Below are 11,515 nucleotides of genomic sequence, written 5' to 3'. Positions count from 1 at the left end.
TAGGGTTTCAATAATTTTAACCAAAAGAGATTGAACTGAGAAAATAAAATTGCAGAATTCGACTGCTTCAACATGTTAGTTTCTTCATTCGATTCTATTGATTGGTTTCTGTGATAATAGAAAATTGTTTTCTTAGGTAATTTTCGATCCTGTGAACAGAAAATTGAAGCTATGGCAAATTTATATTAACATTTAGAGTGCATATATGTTGCTAGGGTTGAATTATATATATATATATATATATACAGTTGTGTAGTTTTTGATTCTGTGAATAGAAAATTGAAATTAAGGAAATTTTTATATGAACAAGTCTAGTGCATATATTATGCTAGGGTTGAATTGTATGCATACAGTGGTGCAATTGAGTTGTAGTTGATGATGAATGGTTGATCAAATTGAAGATCTAATGGTTTGTATTTGACATGTAATCCGACCAAAAATTATGTTGTAGACGATGGCTGGGAGGAAACATCTTCCTTCATCATCAACAAGCAACAATGAAACAACCTCATTTGAACATATTAGGCAAAAACACGTTCAGGAAGAGGTAGATAGGATAATTGGTGGCAACACATTGCTGCTGGGTTTATGGAATTAGGACCAGAACATAGAGGTATGTTTATGAATTCAACCTTTTTCATTGTAGAATAATGATATTTATACAATGGTCCAATTACTGCCAACTAATACAACTTTTTGGCAACAATTGCAGCTCCCCTACATAGAAGTTACTAAGACATGATCGAGTTTGATGACCAAATCAATGGACCAGAAGACGGTCCGGAAGAGGATACGCAGGATGGTATGTTGTTAAACTATTACCAAGGCTAATCATCATTTTTTCTCCGAAGATACAATTGTAACTTAGCAGCTCAATCAACTTAGAATTTAAGCTTTCCTTATGGTCTTATGATTATTATAGATGGTATGCAGGAGTTTCTTTTAGTAATTCTCAGTAGTTTATTCTTACTGCATGTTCCTTCAATTATTTTAGGACAATTAGAGAATCCTCTATCTAATCATGGAACTAGCAACGAAAGAAAGAGAACATTACTGCAGGGAGGTCAGATTTTAAAAGTTCTTAACAATTTTATTCTCAACGGATGCTTCAAATGTAAACTATTGTCACGTTTATCTGTTTATTTCCTCTTTTGTTTTGTTTCGTCAGAATAGTATACTTGAGTGTAAGAAATCTATATTCTTGAGAGACTATGTGAACATCCTTGCTGCGAAGTATTTTTTTCTGGAATTGTACCTTTTTTGATATTGTAGCGTCATATTTTTTCGAACATGGAATAGCGTATGCAAGGGCTTATTGTTGGCCGACGTGCAACGCACGTGCACTCCACTTGTACATATATATATATGTTTTACCTAAATACCACCCACACTTTACCTAAGTACCACCCGTGGTCTAAAAACATAATAATTGTAGACCTAATCTAAAGTGGGTAATGAAAACATATCACTTCCACTAACTGCAACCATTGTCATCACCCCCACCTCCATCCTAACAGATCCATGGATCTTAATTATAAAGTTTCGGAATGTCCTGATCTTTGTTCTTATGTTTCGGTGTATTTTGTGAGCTAACATTAGATTATTCAAATGGTTCGTGCTAAATGTAGGTGGTTTTCCTTGTTAAATTTATTCTTTTGACAGATGATGCTCTCTTTTCCATCTTAATTTGATCATGTTTAGTGGAATTTAGTCAATTTACCTATTCAGTAACAAGGTTTGTAAGAGAAAACTAAATCAAAGTTAAAACCATTTGCAAATGTCTAACACCCTATGGAATCGTAAGTAGGCATAAATTAAATCCCTGAACCGTCTTTATCTTAAATTCAAGATGAGATAAAATTAAGACCTAGTTTATCTCTAAAATCAATATCATGATTAAGACTAAAATGGAGACTTAAATCTTAATAATCAGGATCTTGATCTTGTACGTTATGTTATGGACTAAATTGAAGGTGGTGGAAGTGGTGGCGATGGGGCGGCCGCCACTACAGGGTAGGGTATTAGGGAGAATAATTACTCAATTTCAGTGGTAATATCTCAAACTCAATTGCAAAATCCCCAAATCGAGTGGTCTGAAAAATTGAAATCTCAGGATGAAAAAATTGAAGTTTCTGATCTCAATTGAAATCATAAGAGTTGAATTGGAGGATTGGGTTGTCTATTTATAGAGCCTGATGCACTGATGTACTTAGGAAGCGAAACAGAAGCTGGAACTTGGAACTGCAAAGTTTGAGGTAAGGACTGTATTGGTCATATTTACTGTTCTAATTTAAATCCCCAAATCCTCGGATACAGGGAGGTATAATGTATGTAGGAATTTAGCTGGACTGAAATTTTGATTAAAATTGGGGGAAGTTTGTTTCTGGGTCTGTAAGTTGTTAAGGATTTTTCAGAATTTATATACGTTGAATGAATGGACTTCTCCGTTTTTGCATATTAATGTGGTTGTTGTTGTTGTTGACGGTGAGCTGTGGTGGTGGTGATTTTTTTCTTCCATGTGGGTGTTTTATGTAACAATTTAACATTATACAAATAAATACTAATGAGGGGTTTTCTCTGTTAATATGCTTGAATGCGTTTATGCTTTAGTGTGATTGATTAAGATAAGCGATAACCACATTTTATAATAAGTGGGAGACATATCAAAGAGCAATTTTGGCTCTCTGAATTTTAGTTTGTGAAAAATGGTTAGTTCTTTATGGAATCATGGTATTCGAACACTTAGACAAACCAAATTGATATGATCCAGGGAACTATCTGAACTGTACAGCTAACTCTAAAACGAACCATTAGAATGCTAGCGAAGAAAAAAAAACTTACCAAAATAGAGATAACTCGGGCAAGTAGCTAAGTTGCTGATATATAATGTTAAAGGTACCCAAGGAACAACATAATTTCGCGACTGATATGCGTGGGATTGCTGCCATTGACCATTGTATAGGTAGGGATCAAAAGAGTATGGTGTGTTTGCATCCAGTTTTAGTATTCAGTCATAAAATGGTAGGTTAAAAAGAGGGTTCCATTCGATACTCACATGTTCTACTATTATGTTCAAAATGGTGTTGATTCATTTTGGTTGTGTTCAGTTTTATGGTTGCCGGGGAACGATTTGGTCTTCTTATTATGCAAGAGGTTACTATTAATTTATTTTCTAGATAAATTTTTAGTGATATATTGAACTCTTAATATTAATGCCTACATTATCTTCTTTTCTCATAACTTTAGGGTGGTATTTATAGCCAGATTATAGCCCAGTTTTGCTAGCTTGGAGAGTGATGAGTAGTGAACTCGATAAGCTTCTCGGCTGGAAGATTAAGTAGCAAGAAGTTGATACCTATGAAGAACAGTGAACGGGTTGTTGCTTCTGTATCCAAATTGTTGCGCAACTGAAATATGACTAGAAGCCGAGGATGGTGTTGCAGAACCCGCAGGTTATAATGGAAATCGTTTGTGCCACAAGACGGAAGTGAAGGGTTCTATTATGATGAAAACAGTTGGTATGAGAACTTACGTCGAAAAATGTCTTCGCTACAATATACAGAATTGCCACTTTGCATATAAATATACTACATGCTTTTTGAGTAGGTAGATTTCTTATACCAATTTTGTGAAGTCATAACCGTGAGCATGTTAATATGTGCCTCTGCGAAATTTACTTTAAATCCATTCCCAACCTTTGTAAACAAGAACTATTTACAAATGGACTTATGTAATCAACACAGCAAAGTTTTTGGTACAATGTTCTATAGCTTATGTGATCGACAATAGAAGTTTTGGTCAGGTGTTTGTTGGTTAGTTCACGAATGGATTGTATTAGGTAAAGTGAAAAGGGAGGCAGGCAGGCGCATCGCGCATGGGTGTTATACTAGTATATATAATATAAACAAAAGGTCGACTTTTCGACCGGAGCACTTCTGTCGATGAAGCTCACTCAGAGAAAGGAAAAATCCTAACCGAAATTTGAAGCATAATTCAGTATTCGTATTTGGCTTCATCCCCAATTTCGATTTTCGTAACATTTGTCTTGGACGCCGTTCGATACTGGAAATTTGATTTGAAACCTAAGACCTACTCACTTACAGTCTGATCACCGGTAAGTGATAAAATCCTTAAGATGATTTGTGATCATTCATTAGTTTCAATTTCGGTTTCTAATAAATTCTGTAATGGGATATAACTGTTTGTAGAAATTCCTAAGAAGTTTAAGTAAGTGTTTGGCACCTCATTTAGTGTATTTTGATAGTGTTTAATTCAAGATCTCTGTTAACTTTCGTCAAAATATTTTGATTCACTTTTTTCCTTTGATTTGCAGATGACAATTGAAGGTAAGGCTTTAGATTTTAAGCAACGTCGAAGTCCACGAATTATTGAGCTTGCTCGACTTTGAGAGCTAGCTGAGACTGAGAAAGAAAATAAAGGCAATGCCAAAGTCAAGAGAATTCACGACAAAGAGATGCTCTCTTTCAAAGGCGTCAGTGTTTTATACAAAGCAAAATGAGATTCAATAACTTTAAAATGAAAGAGAAGCGCTTCTTCAACAATGCGTAATGCTACTGAGAGACGAAAAACCAGAATTAGATGTGGAAACAAAGATGACCCCATAGCAGAAACAAGCGAACAACTCCTACCACCACTCAAGCTCGATCACAAGACCATGAAGCGGGAACAAGTAGTAAGTGACGTGATACGTATAATCATCTTACATAAAATGTTTTTTTTCTAATAAAATTATCATCTAGATGTCTAAGTTAGTGTGTCCAGAATCCAGATATGTATGAAAGACACAATATTGAGAAATAACAAAATGAGTATATGTTACCAATAATACCCAGCCAGTACTTATAGATATTTAGACTGCCCATTTTGCATTAGCCAGTACGTTGGATATTAACAATGAAGAAAAAAAATAGTGGAGCTCATGTTTAATGATAGTTTCGATTTGGTAGTTTTCTGCTTAAACCATATTTCAAAGAATCCGCAGCTCAGGTTCAGAAATCTTGAGATGAACATCCATAAGGTAAACTAAATTAGCATAAACAAAAGAAAGCCAAAGAAAAAGAACTAAGGATACCAAATGGTGTGCCACTAGAAAAATTCCAGCTACAGATCTCAACAATATGGAGTAATCCTGTAATGGAATCTTGACAAGACCTGTTTCAGTTTTATGGTTGATTAACAGGTGGCCCATGCTTACAGTTTCTTTTATCAAGAACGAAATACGGATACTACAGTGGCATTAGAAGCAAAACCAAGTAAGTATAATCAATTTTTTTATTGATAAGAAATGATTTTCTGTTCAAATGAGTTTTATTCTTAATCATATGTATATTGGAATCGATAACAGTGTTTTTTTAAAAGCTGGTCATCGATTTCAAATCATTGGAAGTGGGTTGCATTATTTTCATACACATCCAGAGGTAATTCAAAGCATGTCCATGAAGCAAGGTTACTTACCCTAAAATGATCTTGGATTCTCAAAGTGCAGTACATTTGAATTTTGTTTGTTTGTTGGGAACTTAGTTTAGGATAGGACTGTGCTGGGCATAGTCATGTGTTATTTGAAAGGGAACCACAAGCGCAATGCGCTTGCGTCTTAACTAGACAGATGCGAGTATCTAAACACGTGGAATTGTTCCATTTGATTAGCTTTTGAATCTGGCATAACACATTCTAATGACATGCATGACTATAGAAGATATTGGTTGCTTTCGCGACAATCATCTAATTTGTATCAACACCAAGGAACGAGCTATAGAACCTCGTCTGCTTTGCATTGCTGTTTATAAAACCAATTCTAAGACCATAGATATTGACAGCCTTACACCGGGAGGTTCTTACTCTGTTGTTATGAATGTTGATTTTCAGGGTGGACTTTGACGTTGTGCTTGCGTCTAGACTTCTTAAGTTTATTACTCCTATGGAGTATTAGTTAGTTTATTACTCCTATGGAGTATAAGTTTAGTAACTGAATGGCGAGTAGGCAAGTGCATCACACGCGCGTTTTTGCTAGTTCCCATAAACAAAACACGCCTCCTTTACTTTCCGCGTATCTCCTCAACCCACTCTCTAATTCTTTGACGATCAGATACTTTTATCCCCGTATCAAACCAACTCCGCGTTCCATCTTCTAACCTTCCGAGAAGCTGTAATTTCCGTGTTCTACTTACGCCGAGTTACACCAATGCTTTTCCATCCTTGTTTTTCGATTACCCCATGGTACATCAGCGCTTTCGACAAGAGAATCCCCTTCCACTCTCTGAAACTCATCAGCGCCTCTACACCTCTCTTCCGCTCCACAGCAGTGCCGCTTTCTTGTTCCTCACCAATGCCACATCTTATCCAGAAGGAATTGGTAGATATAGAAACTGCACGAAATAGCAGCTCTGCTCCACCATGATTCTCCGATTACCCCAAAGTGTATCAGCGTCTCGCTACACCAGCCTCTCATTCAGAGTTTCCGATTACCTTAAAATACATCCGCACCTCTTCCTAAACAAAGTGCCTTTCAGTTGCCAGCTGAATCCGCATTAATCAACTAAAACCAGAATCTAAGATCGCTGTAGTGAGATGCAACTGCACCAGCGCCGTTTATTTCTGCTCCTACGACTATATCAAACCCCACCAGTACTGTTTGTGCTCCTAGGCCGGTGTTCACTATCAAGTTTGAAGACTGTTCTCCCAAATCATGTCCGCGCCTGTGGTTACTGCCGCCATCAACAAACAAAAGCGCCTTCTCTGTCACCTCTGGATACATCAAAATACATCACAAGCTTGGTTTTGCGTCCGCGCTTCTTCTCAGCCGCCGTCATGAAAACGAGTCACCCGCCTGAAGAAGTTCCACGCGCTCTTCAAGACCAGAGATTACTTTAATCCCCTCCGACTACACAGAACTACGTTGGCTTCGACTATCATCGAAGTTCAAGGAACAATGACCGACCAGCTAACATAATACAACAGAGATAAGTTTATTTCTATCTTCTAACCTGTTTAATCTACTCTTATCCTTTGCTGTAACTATTAATTAACCGATTTTGAAGTCGAATTTCAGAGAAAACACGTTTCTAGGTTTTCATAAACCCAAACTCGAGTTTCTCTTCCACGAACAGTACAGCCAGTCTTGCGTCCACGTTTCCTTTCAGCTGCATGTTTTCTCAGGCACCCCTGTGACTGTAGAAGTTCCGCCTACCCTCCAAGACCAGCGCTGTTCACAACTGCATCAATAATTACACGATCCTCCAGCTACAGCAAAGCAGGAACTTCCGATTAATGGGGAAAAGTATGTTGCAGCCCTATGAGTATCTATTAACTGCCACTGGATCGGAACTACAAAGATAAGTTTGCATTTTATTTTTTGCACGAGTTATTAGAACCTTCACCCTTGTATGAAAACATATGAGTTATCTTTAACCTTTATCCGCTGGCTGAGAACTTCGATCCTAACCGATAAGCTCACATTTACTTTCAACATTTCAGTTAACCAATTAAGGGTTCTTCAACTTTAAAATTCTTTATGTTCCATATCTTAAATTTTGCCTTTATACTTGCTGTATGATTAACTGCCTAGCTCGATACCTCTTGCTTTGTGGCTGCAACGAAATGACAATTTCCCATTCATTTGACGGTTCTTGCTCGCCTGCACCTAGTCCCGAAACAGGCCGCGTGCCAAACTCCGTGTAACTGTATGTACTTGAAGTCTCTAGGTACCATATTTGATTTCTAGTAGGCACATGCATTTCTTGTACTAATAAATGAATGAATAGTTTCGACGACCTAGAACAAGGAGATCAGATAAGACAACTGAATTGCAGAGGATCTTCGTCGTTTCAACTCAGTCACTCAACTCAGTTTAATTTTCAGTGCATGTATCATCATTAATCTCTGGATCGAAGTTTGTTTTTTAATCCTAAATGTTTTGTTAACAATCCTGAGTAATTTTCTTTTCTTTTGTTTGCTTTTTTATTCCTAATTTACTTTAATTCATTGTCATTTCTTTTACTTTCATGGAAACTTAACTCTCTTTATGATTCCCCTCTGTTGTGTTTGCTAACTGATTTTTCTCTAATGGCTTTTGCCTCTTTTATTGTTGTGATCATAGCTTTTGCTGAGTATACTTTTAAGCTTTTGCTTTCAGGGATTCAAAGGATTGGATTCAGAGCTTTTGCTCATAGTATTTTGGAAGAGATGTCTCAAATCGGTTCTAACTCAACAAAGCTCAAGAACAGGTTATCCCGCCAATCAAGCAAAGTTAGGAAATTCAAAAATGGTCTAGTCAATGGATCGCAGTTAATTGGTTTCCTAATTTTACTCCATTCTTTCAATATTGCCAGCTACACAGTTTCTCAAAATAAGGATAGCAATAACCAATTCTGTTTCCTTTTTACTAGGAATACTAATTATATGCAGTTATTTCACAACACATGAATCCTTTATCATAAACCCCTAAACCCTACTTTGGGTCATATCTTGAACCCAAACCTGTTCTATTTCTCTTGTAAGACTTGCAAACTCAAAACTCTTATCCCATATCATCTTTTGAGATCTTATAATCAGTTCCACCCAAATATGGAGGAAGGTAGAGAAAATCAAGTCATTGATTTAGTCAACAAATTCAAGAAGGCTACACTGGATTTAGGAGATATCAATGAAATTGAAGTCATCAAGAACAACAAGGAAGATGAAACAGAAGACAACTGGGATGCGAGTTGGTAAAGTCATTATAGAAGGAAGAATGAGTTATGACTCTTTGGAAAAGGGGATAACTTTCACATGGCCTTTTCTAACTCTGGAGAATTTAAAGATTATTGAAGTTGAGCCCAACACCTTTATTTTCAAATTCAATCACTGGGAGCTGCTCAACAAAGTAATTGATGAAAGACCTTGGGGTGTTAACAAACATCTTTTAGTTGTTCATGACTACATCCCAGGAATGTCCTATACTGAGAAGCACTGGGGTTATCAACTTTTTTGGCTCCAACCGAAATATTTATTACCAGAGCATATGAATGTCACCTCTGTAACAAAAATGGGTCAGGTTATGGGTGAAGTGGTTGCTATTGAACCTAAAGATGCAATTCCAGTTGGTAGCGACCCTGTCAAAGTTTGTGTCAATGTGGATCTTTCCATGCCTATGAGAAGAGGAGTGAAATGTTCAACAAATGTCGTAGTTACAAAATGGCATCAATTCTTCTTTGAGAGACAGCCTAAGAGCATCTGCACAGAATGTTATATAATTAATCATTCTAAAACTGCTTGTAAGGATGTTGCTATTTTTTTGAAGAAGGCTCATGAGAAACCCTATTTTGTGGGAAAAATTAACAATATTCACAAAATCATTAATGCGATGCCAGTGAATACTGACATTTCTTCGACAAAAGCACCAACAGTCAAGAAGATTCAGAAAAAATATGCCAAGTCAACTAGCTTTATTCCTCCAAAAGATGACGAAGTTATCAATTTACAATCTTTACTCAAAGCAGAAGGCATTGCAACTGAAGAAGAAGGCATATTAGGGAAGAGACATAGAGTAAGTGAACCTGCTGTTACTAGTCCCTCCACAAATGAGACATCTCCCCAGAGTACTATGCTGTATCCAATTCTGACCCTCAAGAATCCTCAACAGATCACAACTACAGATAATTCTACTCTGCAGACACTTGAGGGGATCAGGTAACTATTTTTTTTTTTAAATCCCAAGTCTTTCGATTCTTGCTTCTTTTTTAGTCTCCTCATTTATCGTTTTTAGTAATCAAAAATTCAAGTTAAAAATTAAAGTTAAAAATTAAACATAGATTTGGCTGTGCTAGTTGCATTCCTTCTTATGCATTTATTATCTTTTGACTTTAGATTTCATAACTAGACAAACTTTTTCTTTGTTTTCACCTGCATTTAATTCCCCATTCAATTCTAGTTTCAGTTTTCACGTACTCACTTTCAAGTTAGTTCTATACCTATTAGTCATTGTTAACTTAGCAAATATGAAAATCATTTCTTGGAATGTCCAAGGTCTTAAAGGTTCTAGTACCAGAGACCATCTTAGAGACCTCATTCGGACTCAAAATCCCGATATAATCTTTTTATGTGAAACTAAGCTTCATGAATCTAAAATGAAGCCTCTTGTATCACCTTTTCACTACCCAAATGTTAGATTTATTTCCTCAGTGGGGCTCTCTGGTGGACTCACTATTATGTGGAAAAATGGATTCTCTTGTGAACTTCTCTGTAGTGAAAATAATATGTTTCATCTAGTTATTCAGGATGATCCAAGCCAACCAGAGTGGCTTCTTTCTTGTATGTATGGCTATGGCAATCGAGAAAGGAAAACAATTCAGTGGGATTTCATTGAAGAAACTGGAAAGAATGTAAACAGTCCTTGGTGCCTCTTGGGTGATTTAAATATTCATCTATCCAACTCTAGCGCTTCTTCTTCTTCTTCAGCAGATGAGAAAATTACTTCTATGCTTCATGATATTGGTCTAGAAGATTTGGGCTTCATTGGTCATGAGCACACTTGGACAAGTAATAATCTGGGTACTAGTAAATAAAGATACAGAATTGATATGGCGCTTGGCAATGCAGCATGGAATTCTACTTTTCCTTCTTCTAAGGTCTTACATCTCAGTCAAATGGGTAGTGATCACTGCCCCATTATTATAATCAACCTAAATTGTGGAAACCTTTTAAGTTCTTGCAAACCTGGTTAAATGACAAGAAATGCGCTGTTGAGGTTGCTAAGGCCTGGAGCAAACAAGTTAATGGTTCAACTGCTTTCAAATTGATTAAAAAGATGCATTTCACTAGAATTGCACCTTCTAAATGGAATAGAGAGCATTTTGGTGATATTAATTTCAAGGTTGATAATCTTCAACAACAGTTGTTAGCCATTCAAGCGCTGCCTCATTCTCAAGATAATACTTCCAAAGCTTTTCAAGTAAATGAAGATCTACAGAGAGGGCATCATATTCAGAATGAATTCAATAAACAGAAATCCAGAGATAACTTTCTCAAACACATGGACAATAATTCTAAGTATTTCCATACTTTAACAAAAAAGAAAAGAGCTAGAAACAATATTGATTCCCTCAAGGACATCAATGGTAACTGGCTCCATACTAGAGATCATTTGGCCAAGCTCCTTACTGATAATTTTCAAGGAATCAGCACTACCATTAATCCTCAACTGGAGGATAGATTTTACACTCATATAAATCCCTTAATCTCTGAAGAAGAAAATAGATTACTTATAGCTGTTCCTACTAATGAAGAGATTTTTACAACTCTTAAGAGTATGGAAAACTGGTCAGCTCCTGCCCTGAGGGTTTTCAAGCTGGTTTCTATAAATCTCAATGGAGTATAGTTGGTGAAGATGTCTGTAATATGGTCAAGAGTTTTTCACCTCTAGGCACATGTGTCTTTCCCTCAACAAAACTTATATTTCATTAATTCCCAAGACAAAAAAACCTTCTTCACCTTCTGAATTCAGACCCATAAGCTTGTG

At 36.5% G+C, this 11,515-nt stretch overlaps 1 protein-coding gene across 1 annotated transcript; it reads left to right on the top strand.

Moving 5' to 3' along the window:
- Positions 1-5,333: 5,333 nt before the first annotated feature.
- LOC113359838 lies at positions 5,334-10,562 on the top strand. Its single transcript, XM_026603411.1, has 3 exons — positions 5,334-5,438; positions 5,887-9,687; positions 9,929-10,562. The coding sequence occupies exons 2-3, from the start codon at positions 8,663-8,665 to the stop codon at positions 10,560-10,562; spliced, it is 1,659 nt and encodes a 552-aa protein (XP_026459196.1). The 5' UTR covers positions 5,334-5,438; positions 5,887-8,662.
- The last annotated feature ends 953 nt before the right edge of the window (positions 10,563-11,515 follow it).

The sequence above is a fragment of the Papaver somniferum genome, chromosome 3 (assembly GCF_003573695.1).
Source record: "Papaver somniferum cultivar HN1 chromosome 3, ASM357369v1, whole genome shotgun sequence".
NCBI classification, from domain to species: domain Eukaryota; kingdom Viridiplantae; phylum Streptophyta; class Magnoliopsida; order Ranunculales; family Papaveraceae; genus Papaver; species Papaver somniferum.
The sequence above is the reverse complement of the archived record's forward strand: the minus strand, read 5'-3'. Positions and strand labels throughout refer to the sequence as shown.

Excerpts from the sequence above, each read along its gene's own strand:
- LOC113359838 (XM_026603411.1), top strand. The coding sequence starts at position 8,663 with ATGAAATTGAAGTCATCAAGAACAACAAGGAAGATGAAACAGAAGACA. Across the intron at positions 9,688-9,928 it reads CAGACACTTGAGGGGATCAG|TTTCAGTTTTCACGTACTCA; the intron begins GTAACTATTTTT and ends ATTCAATTCTAG.